This window comes from Acartia tonsa, chromosome 9, assembly GCF_053477335.1.
Source record: "Acartia tonsa isolate MP-2025a chromosome 9, ASM5347733v1, whole genome shotgun sequence".
Lineage (NCBI taxonomy): Eukaryota > Metazoa > Arthropoda > Copepoda > Calanoida > Acartiidae > Acartia > Acartia tonsa.
The window spans coordinates 37,846,978-37,870,171 of record NC_137268.1 but is presented as its reverse complement, the minus strand read 5'-3'; the positions used below and the strand labels follow the sequence as shown (position 1 = coordinate 37,870,171).

At 31.8% G+C, this 23,194-nt stretch overlaps 1 protein-coding gene across 7 annotated transcripts in view; it reads left to right on the top strand.

The window, feature by feature from the left end:
• Positions 1-23,194, top strand: part of LOC145328862 (RNA polymerase-associated protein RTF1 homolog) — a 61,165-nt gene that overhangs the window by 11,780 nt on the left and 26,191 nt on the right. For all 7 annotated transcript variants that reach the window (XM_080172771.1, XM_080172776.1, XM_080172775.1 and 4 more), the window contains exons 9-19: positions 851-943; positions 10,782-10,873; positions 11,756-11,855; positions 12,417-12,554; positions 13,339-13,404; positions 15,559-15,700; positions 16,154-16,274; positions 18,594-18,696; positions 19,227-19,340; positions 20,021-20,126; positions 22,515-22,596. In XM_080172771.1, the coding sequence (XP_080028897.1) occupies positions 851-943; positions 10,782-10,873; positions 11,756-11,855; positions 12,417-12,554; positions 13,339-13,404; positions 15,559-15,700; positions 16,154-16,274; positions 18,594-18,696; positions 19,227-19,340; positions 20,021-20,126; positions 22,515-22,596 (1,157 nt within the window). The remainder of the gene's footprint in view (positions 1-850; positions 944-10,781; positions 10,874-11,755; positions 11,856-12,416; positions 12,555-13,338; positions 13,405-15,558; positions 15,701-16,153; positions 16,275-18,593; positions 18,697-19,226; positions 19,341-20,020; positions 20,127-22,514; positions 22,597-23,194) is intronic.

The following is a 23,194-nucleotide window of genomic DNA, read 5'->3' as shown; positions in this document are numbered from 1 at the left end:
GCCAAATTGGTTAGGATTGTGTTAGAAACCTGGTTAAGGTGTCTAAAGAAAGGTCTTTACATGCCCTATCAAAAACTCTGAACATTATGGGAACTGTCTACAAGATTTCATGTACCTAAGACCGTTTGTTCTGTTTTTAAGACATACTTTGTAATAAAATATGCACTTTCCTGGTAGATCAAATTTCTCCACAAGGGCTAGGTTTCGAGCTTTAGTGCTCTGGAGAGTTGAGTAGATTCAAAAGTCAATATTGTTTTCTCATTGTCATTGCTTGGGCATGAATTGTATTATTTTTTATTAGTTTTGGACCAAAACTGGAAGGTTCATATTTGAAAAATACTATTTTCAAACTTAGGCTTTTTTCAGCTGTCTGCTAGTAGTATGTTCAGGTGAACGATATAAATCAACAACATTCCATTGTATTTTAAAAATCCAGTATTTGTAAGAAAAAAAATACTACTAAATAAGCTTGATATTTGATATTAATTTTTAATTATTCTTTGTTCTGCTATGTTTTATAACTATACAGAGTTGTATATTCTACTCAAGATTTATTTTTTTCCCATTGTTGTAAAATATTTCATTCCCCCCCCCCCCCTTGTTTTCCCTCAAGGAGGGTTGAAAATGGAAAAATGTTTTCAGTACTCTTTATTTTTTAAATTTTTTTTGCCCCTCACACATATTTTTTCTTGTTTTATCCTCCAAGAAGGGGAGAAAAATGGAAAAAATTTAATTTTAACTGTTTATTTCTTTATTTTTTCCCCCTCCAAATATTTTTACCCCCCCTTCCCCTTTAGCATGGGATCCCGTTTAGAATATATGTACACCCATGTAACTAAATCAAATTTAGGAACAGTCAGAAAGATGGAAATTCAAGTTCCAGCGGCTCTAGTTCTTCTAGTTCTAATTCTAGTCAACATAAATCAGATTCTAGCAGTAGCAGGAAAATATAATAATACATGTTACAAAATACCTATATTGTGTCAATTTACCCAGGAAGGGAGGAGACATTGCGATGTTTATTACACTAGTCCTCAAAGTTTTATAATAACATTTCTTGTTTGTTAGCTTAACTCTTGGGGAATTATACTGAATTTGATTGGTTGGTTCAATAAGTTGAGTGTCCAAACGTTTCAACCACTAATTCGTTACCTGAATACTGATTCTCAGGACAGCAAAGTACAATATTATGTTTCAAGCAAAGCATCTTTATAATCAAGTGCAAAAATAGATAGATAGATAGATAGATGTATTTCAACATAAGCATACAAAATGATAATAATATTTCTTACACATATTTACAAAATTTTATGCATAGTTTGGTACTTTCATAACCTGGGTTGGCCGTTGCAAAAGCTGGAAGTACCGATTTAAGACAAACATATTCAAATGATTTTTTAATGTTTCTAGCTACATAGAAATTTTAATCAGATGATTAAATTGGATATATACATATAACATATAAATAGGTTTAAATAGTATAAATAAATAGTAAGGTATTAATGATGCTATTTACACTATGATACAATGGGGTTAGAGAAATTCAAATTTTGTTAGTAAATTAAGGCAAATTTTAATTATTTTTACAGACAAAACATTTTTGCTTATTAGAATTAAAACTCTTATATTTATCTAAAGCTTTCTTTTTGTTGAGATTTTTAGTGGAATTTTTAGTTTCAGCACACCTTATAGCAGTGTCTAGGTTGTTCCATATTTTAACAAAGCAAACATTAGGAAAAGTTTCTAGAGCTTTATGTTTAGGTAAAGGTACTTTTAATTTCATTACTCTGTTGGATAACATTGGTTCAAAAATATTATTGAATGAGTCTGGCATTTGTCCTGCAAGGAAACTTTTTACAAAGCTACCTATGTTAACAGTCATAATATCTTCAAGTTTAAGTAAATCAAGTTTTTCAAGTAATGGATCTACATGAGCATTGTACTTTGCATTAGCGACATATCTCACAGATTGCTTTTGTTTTAATAATAATCTACTCATTCCCTCACATTTAGCATTACCCCATGTTATAATAGAAAATTCCAAGTGCGATTTTACAAGGGAATTATATATAGATTTACGAATTTTAGTTGGTGCAAACTTTTTCAATTGATTTAATACAAAATTAGCACTAGATACTTTGTTAATAACTGAGTTTATATGGTGTTCCCACGTTATAAACTCATCTAGATGAACACCTACAAATTTAAAAGATTTAATATTACAATCATTTCCAATTCTTTCAATCTTTTCACCACCAATTTTTATGACTAGAGAATCTTGGACACACTGCATTTTTTTGGTTCTAAAAACCATAAACTTAGTTTTGGCAACATTAAGTGAAAGTTTATTTGCTTGAAACCAAAGTTTAGCTTTTTCTAGTTCAATGTTAACCCTTTCCTCTAATCTTTTTAAATTGCTATCACTGTGTGCAAAAATTGTGTCATCAGCAAAAAGTGAAGAAAATATATCAATTGCATTTGGCAAGTCATTTATATATAATAAAAACAGTATAGGACCCAGAACACTACCCTGTGGGACTCCATGGGTTATGTTTTGAATAGATGATTTGACACCATTAATTTCTACATATTGAGAACGATTATTTAAATAAGAATGAAACCATTTATTTGATAAACCTTTAAAACCATAATGGTTTAGCTTGGTTAAAAGAATTTGGACATTGCAAGTATCAAATGCCTTTTTTAAGTCAATGAAGCACCCCAGTGTGTATTTTGGTGTTTGAGAATCAAGACCTTGATATATTTTATTCAATAATTGAATTAAGGGCTGTGTTGTGTTGTGCTTGGGTCTAAATCCATACTGATGTTTATAAAGAATATTGAACTTATTTAAGTATTTAAACATTTGACAGGCAACTATTTTTTCCAGTAGTTTAGAAAAGGCATTTAATATACTAATAGGTCTATAGTTATCAAATGAATTATTCCTTCCTGATTTAAAGATTGGCAAAATTTTAGCGCATTTATAATTGTTTGGAACAAAGCCATGTTTAAATGAAAGATTAAATAGGTGAACAACAGGATCTATAATACTTGGCATAATTTCTTTTAAAAGTTTAGTAGAAATATTGTCAGGTCCACAACTTAGTTTAGGTTTTAGCTTATTGAGAGTAGAAAAAATTATTTGAGGGGTGATTTTTTGAAAGACAAAATTTTCATTGACTGGAACCCCAAGGTAGTCATTAAAATCATTTTCGCAAAATGGAATTTCATCTGCTAGGCTGGGACCAACATTAATAAAAAAATTGTTAAAACCCTCACAAATATCTTGAAAGTTTTCATAAGATCTGTTATCATCAGTAAAAAGATTTGGGATAGAATGCGTTTTTTTATTCTTGTTAATAAGTTGATTAATTGTAGACCAAGTTTTTTTCATGTCAGACGAAAATTCATTGAATTTAGAAAAATAGTACTCTTTTTTGGCTTTCCTAACTGCAGATTTATAAATGTTATTTGCAATGACAAATTTTCTATTGCTATCAACGGTTTTATCCTTAAATTTTTGTCTTAATAACATTTCTTTTTTCTTTCTTAGGTTTAATAAAGCTGGTGACATCCAGGGATTTTGGGGGATAACTCTTTTGTTGGGTTTTATAGTTTTAAAAGGGAAACATTTTTCAAAGTTTTCATTGATAACATTAGAAAAGTTTTCAAAAGCACTCTCTGGATTACAATCTGTAGTTATGTCAGACCAATCAAAAGAGGATAAGGATTGCTTAAATATTTCAGTATTTTCATTAGACATATTTCTTTTTTGTATAAAAGAATCTTTGTTTTGCTTAGGATTACTAACATTTAAGTAAAATATTGGGAGATGGTCAGATAGACTTGAGTAAATAAGTCCGGCATTGTAATTATCCATCCTTTTATTTGTAAAAATGTTATCAATCAAAGTGGCAGTTGTTGGTGTAATTCTGCTAGGTAATGTAATAACTGGTAAAAAAGAATGAGAGATTAACATATATAAAAAGTCGTTGGTTGGAGAATGTTCATTATATTTAAGCAGATTAATATTTAAGTCAGAGCAAAGAATTATTTCTTCTGCATTCATAATTTTGAGAGAAGTTAGAGTTGTATTAAGCCAATCAGAAAAAAATTGTATATTGCTATTAGGTATTCTATAAATATTTGCGATTATCTTAAACTTGTTTCTTGAAATGTAAACTTTAATTATTAAAGATTCAAAATTGTCATTAAAGCACGAGAATTCTTTGATAATTTCATAGTTTTTTAAGTTAGATAAATAAATAGCCAAACCCCCTCCCCTCTTTACTTCCCTATCTTTTGAGATTAGATTATAATTATTTAGACAGACTAAATCTTGATTTTTGATTCCCCACGTCTCTTGGACACATAAACAAGAGAAATTAAAGTCTTTGTTTTTGGATTCCTCTATCAAGTCTCTAAGATCATTTGATTTATTTGAAATACTGCGAATATTTAAGCTTAAAACGGAAAAAATTTCACTTTTATTACTAACTAGCGATTTAAATTCATTTTGATCAACATACTTACAACTATGCCCAAAATCACTATTCAATACAAGCTCATTCTGACCATTACTTGAAATTAAATCTATATCATCATCAAAGCCCTATAATAACAGATAAGTTTAAATTTTACAATTAAAAAGTGCCAGTTTGGAAAATTAATTTTATAAGTTATACTATTAAACCCCAAAATAGTAAACTTGATTATCATATAGTAAGAGATTGGTGACATACAATAGAGATAAAGTGTAGAGTGGTGACGTTAGTTTAGACATATATTAGATTTGATATCAGAGAATGATTTTTAAATTTAGAATCAATTTAATTCTTTTTCACATATTTTGGCTTTGTATCAGATTTAACACCAACATGTTTAGGCAGATAGCTGTCGATATCACTTATGGTGTAAGTAAACAAATTTTCACTTTTGGGATAGTAAGTTAGCCAAACGGGTTTTTCGCCTTCTTTGACAGTCGTGTTAATGTCTCCATTTTGGTTTGTGTCAAATTTGTGAATGGATCCTTTTTTCTTTAGAAATTTGATATGACCTAAAATCTTATAACGATTTTTAGTTAGCTGGAAGTTTATGAAGAACCTTTGTCTAGGAATGTATGACTTTACCTTCGGCCCAGGATGTGAAGAGTCACATTTCTTGGTCATATCCTCCCCCTCCTTCTTGTCCCCCTCCCCCTCCTTCTGGTCCTTATACCCCTCATTCTTGACCCCCTCCCCACGCAGAGCCCCGCCTCCATTTTTCGGTATATCTGACTTCTTTACTCCTCCTCTTTTGACAGCGGAAACCAAATCAAAATAGGCTGACCCATTTTTTCTGTTCCAAATTTTTAGCAGGACTGAGTTGTTTTTTAGTTCATGTACTGCTGTTATGTCAGATTCAGGAATTCTGACTCCGTAGCACTCCTGGACAAGATCTAATGTCCTTTCTGTCAGAGTTCTTGTGTCCTGTTCATCATGGGGTTCAAAGAGACTTTTCCATCCTTTTTCAACATTAGGCGGGCTAGTAAGTATAAAGTTGCCCTTAAGATTACGTTGCAATGAGTAATCTGCCGTATTAAACGCTTCTTTAGCCTCAGCCTTAGCAGTCTTCACATCATCCTTCAGATTTGTGCATTTGCCATCTTTGCCAACAGTTTTCCACTCTGATCCACTAGTGGAAATTATGTGCTGGCAAACAATAAATAGGTAGTTTAAAAGTGCTTTGTTGTTATTAACATCGACTTCACACTTTTCTCTTCCTATTTTCTTCAATACATCTTTCACAGTAAGTATGTCATTAAACAGTATCCCCTAATTTATAGCTTGCTTCAATTTTACTTACAATTTTGTTTAGACTTATACATTAATATTCTGCCCGTTCATTTCTGACACTCTACAAGTGTTAATGTTCGTTTGTCACACCTTTTTAGAGCTTCGCTTTCATGGATATTGTCATCCTTGTTTAATTAATACGGTGTTTATATCAATTCTAAGTATTTTAATATAACTTTTTTAAAACCCAAGAAGTCCTCTTTCTTTCATAATCAACTTATAAGGAAAATCTTCTAAAACTTTTTTGAAAATCTAGAAATTATTAGAAGAAAAGTTTTTGTAAAGAAATAAAAGATAAACAAAAGACTTATTAATAGATGCTAAAAAAGTACGTTGTAGCAGTTTTTTCAAAATTATTTTTATGGATAAATGAAACGTGGATGTATTGACAGGGAAAAACTTGTCGTCAATTTAGTTTGTGGATGTGGATGGGGTAAAGGGGGTGGATGGGGGTTTATCGTTATTTTAACCAGCTGCGAGTATCGCTTTATTAGAGTACAGAAAAATCTGTTGGAACATCCAAATAATAATATATCGATTTCTGTTGAATAATTTTCCATATTCGATAGATTCGCTTCTATAAAATATCATCCTTATTTTTAAAAGCGAAGCTTTTCTATAATTAGGGTCGGTCCGTACATCCGCACTTAACGGTCCAACGGATAGCTTTTTTCGTTAATTTAGGCAAGTTAGAATTGTCCTATCGAATTAAAACTTTGTATGATGATTCCTGCAGTAGTTAGGTACGATTTAAAAGCGTAGCAACTCTATAATCATTATCAGATGACAGAATGTCCGTACGTCCATTTTAAACATGTTGATTTTTAACGTTTTTAACAACAATTTTTATGTGCAGACTGGCCAGAGTGTACGTTTTGTACGTTTTGTACGTTACGCATCGAATCTGTGTACGTTCTGGACGTTATTTTGATATGTGTACGTAACGTATTTTGAAATTTGTATTTTTGTACGTTTTACGTTTTTTTTAAATTAATAAGAATCAAATATTAGCAGAAAAGTAATTGTATGTTTTGTACGAAAATTTTAACAAAAACTATAGGTGTATTATAAAAAATAAATTCAATAATATCTTAAATTTTCATAGAACAAAAATATGTAGGTAAAATATGTGATATATGTATGTTTTTAGAACTTATAGTTTAAATTTATGGATTTGAAATATATGTTTTATAGATATAGTTTAAAGAATTGAACAGAAAATGATATGCAGTTGACTAATTTCAAGTCTAAATGCACTTTGTGCAACTAACCTGTAATAGATTTTACAATAATTTTTTTCAAATTCTTTATATATCTACTTAGGTAAATTTTCCGAGATATCATATGGTGTTCAGTTTAGGATTAAGAAGTCTTTATTTTTTGGTATCTTCAGTTTTTAAAGAATAAGAATCAAATATAAGTATAAAAGTATTTGTATATGTATTTGTATTTGTATAAAAAGTATTACGAAAATAGTATATTATCTATAATACAAAGTAGAATGATGTCTGTCTGTCTGTTTGTCCGTCTGTCTTTTAGAAGCTTAAGATCTCAGTAACCACTGAACCTATTAGGTTCTACTCTTCAGGGAATATTTTAAAGCTATTTTCTTGGGGGGTGGGACACTTAAAGCTTTTTACTTACTACTAGGATTAGCGGCTTCGCCCCTATCCTCCAGAGGATTCGTTCCCTCCTTCATAGGATCGTTTGTTCATAATTAGTAAAAAAAACGAAAAAAAGATATTGTGATGATTTTTTTTCATTTAGGCCCCACCCAGCTTATTTGCATTAGTTTACAAAAATAAATTAAGGAGTGGTTGTTTTCTTGGGGGGTTGGGTTTTCCACACTCCAAGAAAATAGCCTAAAGCCACCACAGGACCAGTAGATATATTCCCTGAAGAGTAGAACCGAATCTGTTCAGCTATTACCAAGATCTTAAGCTTCAGACAGACAGACATTGTTTTACTTTGTATTAAAGACTAGTATTTTCTGAGATCTTTAGCATTAGACAAAATAACCCTATATCCTATTACTAGCGGCTGCGCCCCTAGCATCTAGGGGCTATATATTCGAAGGAATATGAAATGTCAGAAAAATAGCCTAAAACCATACCCAGACTTATTTCTAAAAACGAATAGCCTAAAACCATCTCAGGGTATGTAAGAAGCTTTACTGTAAAGGAGAACCATATCGGTTCAGCGGTTAGCTAGATCTTTCGTTACAGACAAAAAAGCAAAAACACTTTATATATTAGGATATGTATAATCCTCTAAATCCTTTTTTTTTTCTGTAGCGAAGAATCTCGTTAACTGCTGAACCGACATGATCTGGGAGAGGTTGTAGGCTATTTTCTCTGTCCTTCCATATCCCTTCGAGAACCTGTATTCAAAATGGTAGAAAAATAGCCTAAAACCATCTCGGTAACTGAGTGAAGTTTCCCTGAAATTGAAATCAAACGGTTCAGAAGTAATGAAAATCTTAAGCATCAAACAAAAAACTTACTACTTTATATAATAGGATATACTTAGTACGTAATAACAGGATGTAAGTCTGACTAATTGTTTGTTTGTACCGAAGGCTCTCTCTCAACCGATATGGTTCTCCTTTACAGGGTAGCTTCTTATAGGTTCTGGGAGAGGGTACAACCACCCTCCCAAGAGAAATCACTCTTAGAAAAAAATAACCACCCTTCCCCTATTTTTTTCTTTCTTTTTAAAATTGAAAACAGAAATGGGGGTGGTCTAATCCACCCCCCCCCCCCTTCTCACTAGAAAAATTATTAGCGAAGCTACTCTATAAATACTTTCTCAGTCCGTTATGCCATCGGAGAAACGTGATTTTCTTGGCTCTTGTTTTTTGATTAAATAAGTTCACATCCTACATATTTTCATTGAGATTTACCTTTTGGTAGGGGTGCCAGATCTATTCCTAGATTTTCAAGTTTTTGTGATTTTCTCGACTCCTATTCAAGATAGACGGCTAAAATTTTCAGGAAATAGATAAATTCACATTCTACATATTTTCAAAAAGTTTCTTTAAGGTTTGTCTATTTGTTGCAGTGCTAGATCGATTCCTAGATGTATAGGTTTTTATGATTTTCTCTACTCATTTTCTTGATGGATAGTTGTAATTTTCAGGGATTGTATAAGTTTTTATTCTCAATACTTCCACTTTGTTTCATTGAGATTTGATTATTGGTTGGGGGGCTGAATTTATTCCTAGATTTTCACGTTATTATATATTTTTAAAAAGGTTTTGTGATTTATTTGAATAAGTTAAATGTTTTTTTTATGACACTACTCTATGCCTAGTTTATTTATTTTCCCAGATTTCCATCCATAACTTTTGAGCTTAGCTACTTAAGGATGTTGTCATCCTTGTGTTTTACTTTTTATTTTTAAATAAAAAATGTAAAATTGGGTGTTTGAATTCAACTCCCCCTTAATTAAGTTTCTCTAGAGGCTTCTAAGGGCGTAGTCGCTGGTCCTTATAATAGGATATACTTTGTACATAACTAGCGGCTTCGCCCCTAGCCTCTAGGGGCTTTGCCCCAAGAGGTGATCAAAAAAAGTGTAAGGTGAAATTCGTAAAAAAAAAAAAATAAGGACCAAGGAAATCTTTTACAAAGGAAATCTTCTACAAAGGACTAAGGATATCTCCTACAAAAAAAGGACCAAGGATATCTCCTAAAAAAAAAAAAAAAAAAAAATGGGGGGTTGATTTTTTTTGTTTTTTGGGGGGGTGGCCCAAAAAAATAGCTTAAAACCATCACAGGACCAATAGGTATATACCCTGAAGAGTAGAATCCAATCGGTTCAGTGGTTACCGAGATCTTAAGGGACAGACGGACAGACACCATTTTACTTTGTATTATAGACTAGCGGCTTCGCCCCTAGCCTCTAGAGGCTCTGTATTTCAAAAGCTAGGAAATGGCAAAAATGGCCTAAAACCATCCCAAGACAAAAGTCCGGAAATAAAATAGCCTAAAACCATCCTGGGACATATTTGAAGATTTCTTAAAAAGGAGAACTAAATCGGTTCAGCTATTAGTGAGATCCTTCGTTACAGAGAAAAAAAAGCTTATCACTTTATATAATAGGATAACAGGATGTCTGTTTATTTGTACCAAAGGATCTCGCTAACCGCTGAACCGATATGGTTCTCCTTAACAGGATAGCTTCTCATAGGTTCTTGGAAGTTTTATAACTATTTTGGGGAAGAGTATCACCATCCACCCTTCCAAGAGAAATCGACTTTAGAAAAAAATTACCTCCTCCCCCCAAAAAAGAACTTTAATTGCTCACTGATTTTTTATAGTTAAATTTTTCCAGATGTCTATATAAAACTTTAGAGCTTCGCTACTTATGTATGTTATCCATGTTTTTTACTTTTTCTTTATAAATCTAAAATAAAAAAATTGGGTTATTGAATTCAACCCTCCCCTTCTCAAGTGCCCCTAGAGGTCTTTAGGAGCGTAGGCGCTAGTTCTCTTTAATAAAGTAATATTTATTTTTATTAGGAATGTACGTTTTGTACGTTTTTTTACTTTTTTTAATGTACATAACGTATTTTTTTTGTGTACGTTTTGTACGTTTTTTATTTTCAAAATTGGCTGGCCAGTCTGTATGTGATATAGGTAATCATCCGATTGATCTGGTTTTTGGAGTACTGATTCACATTACAATAAAGTACAAGCATCTATATAATCAAGTCCTAAAAATTTCAATATGTTCTTAAACAGAATTCTGTATTTAAGAAGTTTTGCAACAAATATACGTATACTTTTGTCAAAACTTTTATATTTTCATTTTGTAAATTAAGTTCTGACACTCTATAAAAGTTAATGTTCGTCTGTCATACCGTTTCAGAGCTTTGCTTTTATGGATGTTATCATCATTTTCTCTTTAAATAATGTAACATGTATCATTAATTAACAATTATAGTACTAAATCTAAGAAATTAAAGAAGAGTAAGGACCACAAGGCCTCTTCAAAACTAGAAAAACAAGTTTTCCAACAGGATTCAGAGGATGAAGGTAAATTATTATTTTTTTTTATTTAAAAGTAACAGGATGTCTATCTGTCTGCCTCCGGCGTGTGTGTAGTTAAGGAGCTCGCTAACCGCTGAACCGTATGGTTCTCTTTTATAGTGCAGATTCATATAAATTACCTTCTCAAGAGAAATGGTATATATTACTCACTAGCGGCTTCGCCCCTAGCCTCTAGGGGCTTTTTCCCTAAAGGTTCAGGGGAGAATTAAAAAATTTTATTTTTACATTTTTTTTTAGATATTTTCTGTATTTTATAACTCTTTATAACATTTTATAACTCTTTATAACTTGTTTTAACTGTTAATATTTATTTATATTAATTTATATTTTCTAAACCCTTCGAATTTTTTCTCTTTTTTAATGTTTTTAAAAATTTCTTTGCATTTAGCCTTTTTGGGGCTTCGCCCCTACAGAAGAAGGAAGGTTTTACAATCTTTTTGAATTTGAAAAAACAAAGTTTAAAAGAAGATTAGAAATTTAAAAAGAAGAAAAAAATTTTAAGAATTAAAAATATAAAAATATTAAAAAGTATAAAAAAACATAAAAAGTTTAAAACATATATAAAATTATATAAAAACTTAAAAGACATTAAAACTAGAAAAGAAATACAAAAAAAATTTTTGGTGGGGGAAATTTTTATTTTTGGGGGTGTTTTGGGTGTCCCACCCCCCAAGAAAATAGCTTAAAACCACCACAGGACCGATAGGTATATACCATGAAGAGTAGAATCCAATCGGTTCAGTGGTTACCGAGATCTTAAGCTTCAGACGCACGGACGGACAGACAGACATCAAGCTACTTTGTATTATAGATACAGAGAACCTGATACTTTATATATAAGGATAATCTATATATTATTTTATTAAGATGCATCTGACAGAAGAAAATCCGCACCTGTCAATAAGCGTAGTCCCAGGAAGGCTAGGGCGAGGTCTTCATCAGAGGAAGAAGAGCTGGGAAATTGGAGGTAGGGATATTAAATGATTGATTTATTGATTAATTGATTGATTGATTAATTGATTGATTGATTGATTGATTGATTGATTGATTGATTGATTGATTGATCGATTGATTGTTTGTTGTACTGATAAATAAACAGATTTTGTATTTTAAGTCTAAAGTGAGACGACAGAAAAACGTTCGTTCACTTTGGTTCATCTTAACTCCAAAATCGGCGGTTATATGAAAGGTGTTTAATTTAGCGGCGGAAAAAAAGGGTTTGGGTGTGCCAGTTTTTAAAGCTAAATATAAAAGGCAAAGGAGCTCAACTAAAAAAAGAAGTTACTAAACTAATGAGTTGCTAAGTGGAACTGTTTAGAAACGGTGGCGACTATTGTTTTGAAGCAACTGCCATACTAAATTCAATTCAATTGTAATTCTGTTTTTAGTTGTTGTAAATAAAATAAACATAACAAACTTTTAGCTTTCAGCTTTTGAAAGCTGAGCATAATTTTACGTTTTGATTATGAAATCAGCAAATCATATATTACACAAATAAACCATTAGTTAACTTTAATAAACTGTTTAGAGATGAGTTTGATGACGGATTAGATGATGATTACATTGGAGATGAACAGGATAGAAGGATGCTGGAGTCACTCACTGAGAGGGAGAGGGAGGAAGAGTTCTATAGGAGAACAGAAAAGAGAGAAGAATTAAAGAAAAGGTCCGCTGTTCTTTTTTTATTAAGTAGTAAGGTTTTTTTCTGTGTAGCTAACCATTGAACCGCTTTAATTCTTTATTATAAGTAAGCTTAATATAGGTCACGTGACGGTTTTAGGCTGTTAAAGTCTTAGATGCTAGAGGCGCAGTCGCCAGTGTACTTTAACTTAAGAAGAACAAAAATGAAGTTTGTGGTTTAAAAATCATTTAGTTTCTGAAAGTACAATACCTGCTGAAAAAGGCAATCTAAAAAGCTGAGGAAATTTAAAGGAAATTGATTTTTAAAGCTTTAAGCCTTTGAATGAAATATAGAAAATGAAAAATAAGTTTAATAAGTTAAAATTAGGAAATTTAGAGTTACATACCTATAACCTTTTTTTAAATTTTATTACAATCCATATTATCAATTAATCTAATTTATTTCATTAAAATAAAGTAAAATAAAATGTGATTCTAGTCAAAGAAAAGCAGTTTGATTTTAGTAAAGCATTTGATAGTCAAAATGTATACCACAATACCCAGGGATCTAAAGGGATAAGACAATGGCCGATTAATTTATGTGCATCCCCAATAATGATATACACAATTACCCCATCTGTATCTGTAGATTACAATTCGCGGTTGAAACGTTTGGATACTCGACTTAATGAACCAACCAATTAAAATTCAATAAAGATCCCCAAAGCTGTTAAGCCAACGAATAAGAAAACTTTGGGACTAGTGTAATAAAAAGCCCGTTGTCCCCTCCCTCCCTGACGAAAACGTATTATTTTTTAAATTTTTTTTAGGTTTGAGATATCTCAGAAGCTAAAGAAGCAAAACAAACACAAAGGCGGACACTCAAGCTCTGACAGGAAATAAGAATATTATGATTTTTTTTAGTTTGTCCTGTAAGATCTTGCCAACAGTATGCTCAAGTTCTAACTGAATAATGTAACTAAAAAAATGTTGAAATCGGACCAAAAACACCAAAGATATGAGGAAAAATGTGAAAAATATAAAAATAGCCAAAACCTGCAAAAAGGCAGTCTGACCGCCATTGATGTTTTCTTGAAAAGACAAGAAATTTAATTTCGATATCTATAACTGAAAAATTTTGGAAATCGGACCATAAACACCAAAGGTATGGATAAAAATGTGAAAAATACAAAAATAGCCTAAAACCTGCTTAAAGGAAGTCTGACCGTCATAGTTTTTTTCTTGAAATGACAGGAAATTTTATTTTGATGTCTAAAACTAAAATTTTTTTGGAAATTAGACCATAAACACCAAAGATATGGAGAAAAATGTGAAAATACAAAAATAGCCTAAAACCTGCTAAAAAGCGGTCCGACCGCTATTGATGTTTTAAAGTTAATTGGGCTCCTTAATAATTGGAATGTTGTCAAAAATTTCAGTCTTTTATCTTTTATAGGAGCCGAGAAAATCACGTTTCCCCCAAACTAAGACAGACGGACATTTCAAATTATAGTGTAGCTTCGCTACTAAAAATATGAAATAATAAAAGTTACTTAATATTTTCAATATATTTTGATATCTTTGGTTATATAAATGCAAAATTAACTCAATTTATATTGACGTTGGTAAGTTTTCTAAATTTTTTTTTTAGATCTAATATTCCTTTCATGTAAATTCAATACGTGTTTTTAATTAAATTAAAGTATTTTAGATTAATTTTGAAGGTTAGATAAGTCAAATATTTGACAATTTTAAACTAAAATTATACGTTCCTTTTTAATCTACCTTTCAAAACAACAACAATAGGTATTTATTGATAGGTACGAATTTGGTGAATAAAAAAGTTTACTTATTGAGATTCTTAAAAGTAAGATACAATGTAAAATACTTCACTCTTAATTTATTTAATCTACAATATTTAAAAAAATTACTATTATTTTATCACGATAAAATCACCAAACCTTCTTTAAATTAAAAGATTTCTTATCACTATATTTTGTCAATAAATTTTGCTGTCCGGTTCTGCAATTTCTTTGGGTTGCCTCAGTTAACATTTGTGGAAAGGTGACCTGCACTTTTGAAGTCGTTTTAATATAAAAACTAGCGTTGCGGAGCCGTTTGACTTTGGTGCTGTTCCGGCTCCGACCTAAAATCAAGAAAAACTCAACATTTTTTTTGACGTTTGAAGGTTTTAAAAGTTTAATTTTTGATAAAAATGGACTTGAAAAACCTAAAAGGGGCATTTGCACATGACAAAACAGAGTTACCAAATTATAATTGATATAAAATCTCTTTTTTTAGCTAACCCGGAGCCGGAGCCGTTTTTTAACGAACATTACTGCTCCAGCTCCAGCAAAATATGACGGCTTCCGGCTCCACAACGCTGATAAAAACTTATTATGTTAATGGTCAGAATATCGTAGCAATGAACATACAGCTATTCACTCTTCCTAATTAAGCCTTTACTTTTTTCTTTCCCTTAAGATTCAAACCCCTCTGGAAAAATCCGGTGCACGCCATATATCAACCCACTTTTATATTATGATTAAATATACAAATACCAGTACTGTAAGAGTGGACAAATGCAATATAACTTATATTGACATGTAATTACCTTTATATTAAACCAATCAAACACCTGAATTAATCTAGCTGACCATTGTTATTCTGTAATAAACAGAACGTTAATAAAGCAAATAATCTTAAACCTTGAATAGTTGTTAACTAAGATTTATATCTGCAAATTGATAAATACGTCCAAGTCTATTTATATGATAAGAAATAAATATAAAGCATCACAACATTTAAGTAATATTTATTAAACATCTTTATCAGCATACATGAATAAATAATCTTGACAGGAACACACTGAAATAAATAAACATAATATCAATAAAATAGATCATCAAATAGAATGACAATAACATGACATATACCTACAAAATTATGCTGCACGAAATAATGGAGTGTGATGGAGGTTTATCTACATTAATTTAGAGCTCCATTTTGTTGTACTGTACACCAATATGATATTCTTATGAAACTGCCAGAGAGGATGCCGGAAGCAGAATGGAGCGGGGCTCCTCTGAAACTAGATCCATGTCGGAGAGCTACTCCATAGATCCTATGAGCAGGAAGAAGGGATATGAGGAGAAGTATGGGTCCAAATTCAGCGCTCTATCAGAACTTAAGGTAAAAATCAAATAGGTTTTTTTTTCATAACCTGTAAGCTGTTCTATGAGTAACTTGCTTATTCTTTTTTTAGTGACTTATGAAAGTTAATGTTTTTTTATAAGCCTGTCTAACGATCATTTTCTGACTCATATAATACTTTCAGGATTCTAGTATTATAAATATTTACGGCTAGACTACGCCCCTAGAGGCCTCTAGGAGTACTAAAGGACCTGAGTGAGGGGGGAGGGAGATAGGCCATATAATTTTAAGTTATATTTAGGTTTAAAAGTGTAAACATTTTTTGTTTTGAGGGGGGATATTTTTCAGAATAGTTATTAAACCTCACTGAACCTGTAAGAAGTTTCACTGTAAAGGAGAACCATGTCTGTCCATCTGTTAGCGAGATCTAAAGCTTCAGACACACATCCTGTTACTTTTTTTATTTCAGGATTATTGTTATATTTTGTTTAGGCTAAAAGAGAGGAGAAGGAGAGAAAAGAGAAAATGCGGGAGGAGAAAATGAGAAAGAAAAAAAAAAAGGGCGGAGATGATGGCTCAGACTCCGCCTCTGGCTCTGATTATGAGAAGCTAGGTAAGGTCACTGCAGGGATGGAGAGGGCATTGGGCTGTCAGTGCACTAGTCCTAAAAGTTTTATAACAATGTTTTCATATTCGTTGGCTTAAAAACTTTGGGGACATTTATTGAATTTGATTGGTTGGTTCATCTAGTTGAGTGTCCAAACGTTTCAACCACTAATCCTAATCTAAAGAAGGGATAATTGTGTGTATCATCATTGGGGATGTTCATCAATCTATTGGCCATTGTCCTATCCCTTTGGGTCCCTGGTTCAATGGCAGATAATTTAAATTTTTCTTCCTAGTAATGGAAAAACAAGGATGACAACATCCATAAAAGCGAAGCACTGAAACGGTGGGACAAAAAGGCATTAACACTTAGTAATCAGAAAATAAAATGTATAAAAGTCAAAACAAAATTGTAAGTTAACTAAGTTAAAAATTGATTTAATACAGGATATTGTTTAAGAACAGAACGTTTATAACAGGGTTTCGGATCCGCATTGATTGTATGCGGATCCGGATCCTAAAAATGTGGCCAGTGCGGATCCGGATCCGGATCCTTGACAATAAAAATAAAATCACCAAATTTTTCAAAAAAAAATTATTCTTTAATACGAAGTCAAAAATACTTTTAATTTTCAAGTCTGAACCTAAACCTTAAAGATTGGCTCTCATCAAGAGAATGTCTGAGATTTTATATAAATTTAGGTAGATTTTTCCATTTTTTCCGCATTTTTTTGAGTCCAAGGATCCGGATCCGCATTTTTTTGCGGATCCGGATCCTTGGACTCAAAAATATGCGGATCCTTGCGGATCCGGATCCGAAACCCTGGTTTATAACATTGTACTTTGTCGTCCTAGGAATTAGTATTCCAAAAATCAAATCAATCGGATAATTTTATCACAAAAAAATTTGTTTTAAAAAAAATTTAAAAGTCAACAAGATTAAAATGAACGTACAGACATACTGGTAACGAGTATAGAGTTGCTATGCTTTCTTAATCGTACCTAACTACTACATGAATCACCATGCAAAGTTTGGACTTGATAGGACAATTTTGACCTGTTTAAATTAACGAAAAGGGCTAACTGTAAAGAACGGACGTATGGACGAACCGACCCGAATTATAGAAAAGCTTCGCTTTTTAATAAAGTCTAATTGTCTCAGGGATAAGAAAACGGACGATAATTTGATATAGAGTTAATCAATGATAATAAACAATATTACCAATTCTCTACCAACCTAGAGAAAAGTATTGGTTGAAAAGTTTAGACACTATTTGTTTATAATAACCAATCAAAATTCAACAAAAGTACCCATAGTTTTTTTTACAGCGATGCGGAGCCGCCTGTGAAAATAAAGGCTTCGGGTTTGGCTTTGGATCCGACCTAAAATCAAGAAAAACTTAACATATTTTTTTTGTCAAGTCTATTTATGACTGAAGGTTTTAAAAGTTCAATTTTTGATAAAAATGGACTTAAAAAACTTAAAGGGTGCATTTGCACACGACACAACAGAGTTACCAAATTATGATTAATAAAAAATCTCCTTTTTTTTAGTTAACCCGGAGCTGGAGCCATTATTAACGAAAATAACGGCTCCAGCTCAGGCTCCAACGAAATATTGCGGCTTCACAGTGCTGATTTTTGCATACGAGTAAGATAGTGCGGTTATAAAACTTTGGGTACCAGTGCAATTTACAATCCAATGTCCCCTCCCTCCCTGAATTATCTAACTATCTGTTTATCAAACTTTTCTGAATAGCTCTTTTCAAGAGATACAAGTCTTAGAATCTTAAATTTTAAATAATAATCCTTCTTAAGAATTTATTGTGCGTTTTATTTTCTTTAAGTTAATAAAAGATAAAATGATTTTTCAAGTACTTTATTCTTTTTCTTAGTTAAATTGAAAATTGGTATTATTTCAAAATATATTTATGAAAGTATATGATGTAGCTTCACATATGTTTTGGGTTGGTTTTAGTCTATTTTTATAGCCCCTTCTTCCCTCCTCATTAAAACACAAGCTTCTAGATCTTAGGGGTGAAGTCGCTATTTTAGATAAAAAATTTGGGGGAAGATTTACTAAAAGTCAGAAATTTTAAGTTTAAAGGCCTTTAGTTACTTGTAATTACTTAAATTATATTTTATTTAAAAAGGTTAGAATTTACTAATAACCAGAGGCATTAAAATAATTCAAAAGTCATAGGTATTTAGTTTGATTCATGTTCTATAATGGTTGAGGTAGAATCTGGAGATAATTAGGTACTCTTGGCTAAGTAAAATTCTCGTTACAAAGGCTTTTAGTAACTCGGATATTTTAATGTTTTAGGCAAAAAGAAGAAAGGTAAGAATGTACTAAAAGCCAGAGATATTTACTCCAGCTCTAGTTCTGATGAAGGGGGAGATGTCAGGAGGAAAACTTCAAGTTCCAGGTAAAGCCTCAACTAGGGTTGGGCCGGATATCCGGCCATTTTCAATATATGATTGGATATTGAAACTATCCGAACACCGGATATCCGGCTGCTTTTTAATGCCGGATATTTGGTTATTCGGCGGGATATCCGGTAATTTGCCGGATATCGAACGTTGGCCAGATATCCGGCCCAACCCTAGCATCCACCAAATCTCGCTTAGTTGTTGTGCCTGATTACATATTCTTACGCCAATTGGACAACCAACCCTTTGATTGTACGACCTTTTTCTGGAAGTCCAATCTATGCATGGTTTCGTATGTTTTGGGCAAAGTGTTACGCCTCAGTCGGGGGTTTTTATGCAAATTCCATGTTTAAATTATTGCTAGAGATTTCAGTGTTTTTTTTATCATGTAAAACATTTTGAAACCAAACCTTAAAGTCAAATTTTAAGTTCTGAAAATATTTTACATTTTTCCTAGGAGGGGGAAAAAATATATAAAAAAAATTTATGGTAGGTATAATCCTGACATACTTCCTTACTATTTTAGCTCGAGCTCTTCAAGTCAATCTAGTGGAGAGTCTGACACAGAAAGACAGAACACCAAGAAAACTGTTAAGAAGGCTATGAACATTGAAACTCTACAAGAGCTGGAGAAAATTAGGTGAGAGGTTTGTTTTGATAAAGTAAAGTATGGATAATACACCTACACTTTTTTTGGGAATTCAATGGGCGCGCTAATTCAACCCATTCCAAGTTTTATGATAAAATGACCATTGATACCAGTAAAAGTGTTCTGGGAGCCTTTTTTCAGCAATATGTCCAATTTTATTTTAAGCCACCCCCCCCCCTATTTTGTTCATAGCAAGAGCTATTCTCAAAAGACTGGCAATTTTGGCCATTTAAGCAAAATCAGCTGATTTTGACAGTTTGTTTTTTAAAATAACTGTTGCTAGGGTCAATATTTTTAAAAATCATTTTTGATGCTTAATATACTCTTCAAGACGAATTCAGAAAGTAATATAAAGCCATACTTTGAAAGAAAAAAATTCTCCCCCTGGGGGCACCCTTCCCCTTTTTTTATGAAAATCAAATGAAAATTGACATATTGTAGTAAGGTTTTTTTTCTAAACCTTAAGATTGCAATAACTACCTACTAAACTTATTAAGTTCTAATTTTTAGGGAACCTTAACATAAGTCCTTGGATGGGTTTAGGCTATTTTACTTATAGATCTGAGTAGAATTTTCCCGTGCCGTTTAGTAGACCTTAAGAAACAAGCAAACACACTGTAACTTTTCTACTCCGTATTTATTAAATGAAAATAAATAGATAAATTTTCTAGGCTGTCTCGATTCAAGCTGGATAAGTTTGTCCACTTGCCCATCTTCAAGAGAACCGTCATTGGATGCTTTGTCAGAATTGGAATTGGGAAAAGTCCAGACGGAAGGGTAGGTTTTATAGTAGCTACGCTGATGTATAAGTCTTTATATTTATTTGGTTGGTGCTTATTTGTCATACTTTCATAAAGGTATTTTTTGTTTTGTTTATAATGTTAAACTTGCATGAAAATGTTTTGCTTATTGTTCGAGCAGTTACCGAGATCTTATGACTAAACTGACAGCTTGACATCTAACAATTTTAAGGTAATATCACAGTATTGATTGATAAATTGATGATTTTAGGGTTAGCAATCCGTCTTGGTTTTGTTTTGGACCGGATTCGGATTCTTACAAGAATCCGTCCAAAAATTAAACGGATTTTCGCAGATTCCGGATTTTTATTTTTTGACGGGTTCCGGAAATTAGCAATATTTTTAAAGGCTTTTTAAAAAAACAAGGATGACAACATCCATAAAAGTGAAGCTCTGAAACGATATGACAGACGAACATTAACTTTTGTTGAGTGTCAAAACTTAATATACAAAATATGAAAATAAAAGGTTTGACAAAATTATACGTAAATTTGTTGCAAAACCTCTTAAATATTGTACCTTATTGTAATAGGAATCAGTAATCAAAAAATCAGATCGATCGGATGATTTTATCACATAAAAAATTGTTATTAGAAAAGTACAAAAATCAACATATTTAAAATGGACGTACGGACATTCTGATAACGATTATAGAGTTGCTACGCTTTCTAAGTCGTACCTAACTACTAAAGGTATCACCATGCAAAGTTTGAAATCGATAGGACAATTTTAACATGCCTAAATTAACGAATAAAAGCTAACTATCTCGGACGGACGTACAGACGGACGGACCGACCCTTATTATAGAAAAGCTTCGCTTTTTATAAATTAAGGGATTAAATTTTTTACCGGGTACTGGGAAGAATCTAAAGCTGCGTTTTTTCATATTTTTACAGTAGCTTTTCTTCAATTTCTTAGTGGTGTAGGTGGGAAGAGGTGGGGGATTGTGATCCTTGTCTTCAAAGAGGGGGGGGGGGGGGGTTGAAAGAAAAATTTTGAGACGCTAATTTAGCCTAACAATTAAGAATCCGAACACGCTATTAAGAAAAGGATTCCGGATTCGTATTCTGGATTCCAAAATTGGCTAAAAATGGGCGGATTCCGGATTCGGATTGCCATTCTCTAAAATGCCAAAACAATATTTTATAAGATTTGATAAGTTTCATAAGAGTGTTGGTTATCAGATCTATATTTAATTTCAAATCCATCACATTAATGGATATAGGATATACGTGGATATATTGACAAGGGAAAATTCGTCGTCAATTTAGAATAGTAATATGGACCTTATTTATTGGTCAGTTTGTTCAACTGGTAGGAAAGAATGGGGTAGATGGGGGGTATCGTTATTTTATCCAGCTTCGAGCAGGACTTTATCAGTGTACATGAAATCTGGTGCAACATCCAAGTAATAATATAGGTATCAATTATCACATTTGATTTGATTTAAAATTAGGTTACAAACCAAATCAAACCTGATTTGGCTTAATTTGGTAACATAATATATATAAACTCAAGCACAGTATAAGTTTAAGTTATATAATATACATAGGTATATTACATAATTTATCAAATAAAAAGAATGTAATCATAAATTCTAAAGTGATTCTACTTTTTCAAAATCTTAGAAGCTCTGTTATAATTTGGTGTTTAAATAAACACTCAAAAATTTTTAGTATCTTATTAGTTTTACAATTAGATAACTTCATGTATATCTTAAAAAACAAAAAAGCTGAAGTTATTTTTTACTGTTTTGCTGTTCTAATAGCTTTAGCTTTTTTGAATAAACTCCAAATAAATTCCCAGTGGTAAATCTCTCATGAAAGTACTCAAGACCTCAATTATAGTACAAGATCTTTACATAAAGTTTCCAAATAAATGACGCAATGGTGTACAGTAGAAGGTAGTAGTACATAGATACCTTACTTAAGTTAGGTGAAGGGATTTATTTACTAATTTAGAAATCGATAAAAATGTCTTTAACAAATACAAAACCTTCCTGCACAGCTTTTAAAGGTCAATGTGTATGAAAAACTAATCCTCTTATAAAAGTAGCAGGATGTCTATCAGTCTGTATGGAAGGATCTCGCTAACCGCCGAACCGATATGATTCTTCTTTACCGTAAAGCTTCTCATAGGTCCTGAGAAGGTTTATTACTATTTTTGGGGAGAGGGCCTCAAGAAAAATTGATCCCTATTAAATTGTTTTTTTTCTCACTTTTTATTTTTAAAACCAAACATCCATACCTTTGTAAACATCTTAATCTGTTATATTTAGTTATACCATTCATTATTTTATCACAACCCTCCTTTACATATCCTGTTATTTTAAAATCTCTACTCCATAATTTAATTCTATTTCTAGGACGTGTATCGTTGTTGTGAGATAGTTGACACATGTGAGACGGGCAAAGTGTACAATGTTATGAAAACTAAAACTAACGTAGGCAAGTATATTATAGCTTTTAGATAGCGATGCTATTCCATAAGTTAACATTTCAGTATGTCTGTCTGTCCGTTAATTTAGTTTATGATCACCTAAAATTCAACCTTTGTATATATAACCTTTCTCCTTCATTTTTTGACAGAATAAGTTTAACATCAGTTCAGGTTGCTAACATTTACTGGTCAGCTCGTTCATCCAGTAGGGGAGGGGGTGGATGGGGGTGTCGTTATTTCAGCCAGCTGCGAGCATGACTTTATTACTTAGAGTACATGAAAATCTGGTATAACATTCAAGTGATAATATTATATCGATTCTTCCATCTTTCCCATTCACTGATATAATAACATTTTATTAATTAAAATGCATCCGAAGCAAAAACTTAAAAACTACGTTGAAAAATAACTTTTTACTTTTCAATTTCATACTTGTTTATACTAACTAAAGTGATGTACTATTCTCGAAGTTTTTTTTGTCAACATATCAATTTTTAAGATTTCGATATATTTTTAGTACGTAAAATATTAGGAGTTATTTATATTTATTCGATATTATAAATCCATTCCAATGAAATATATTTTTGAAAAATTCGGTTTTAGTTA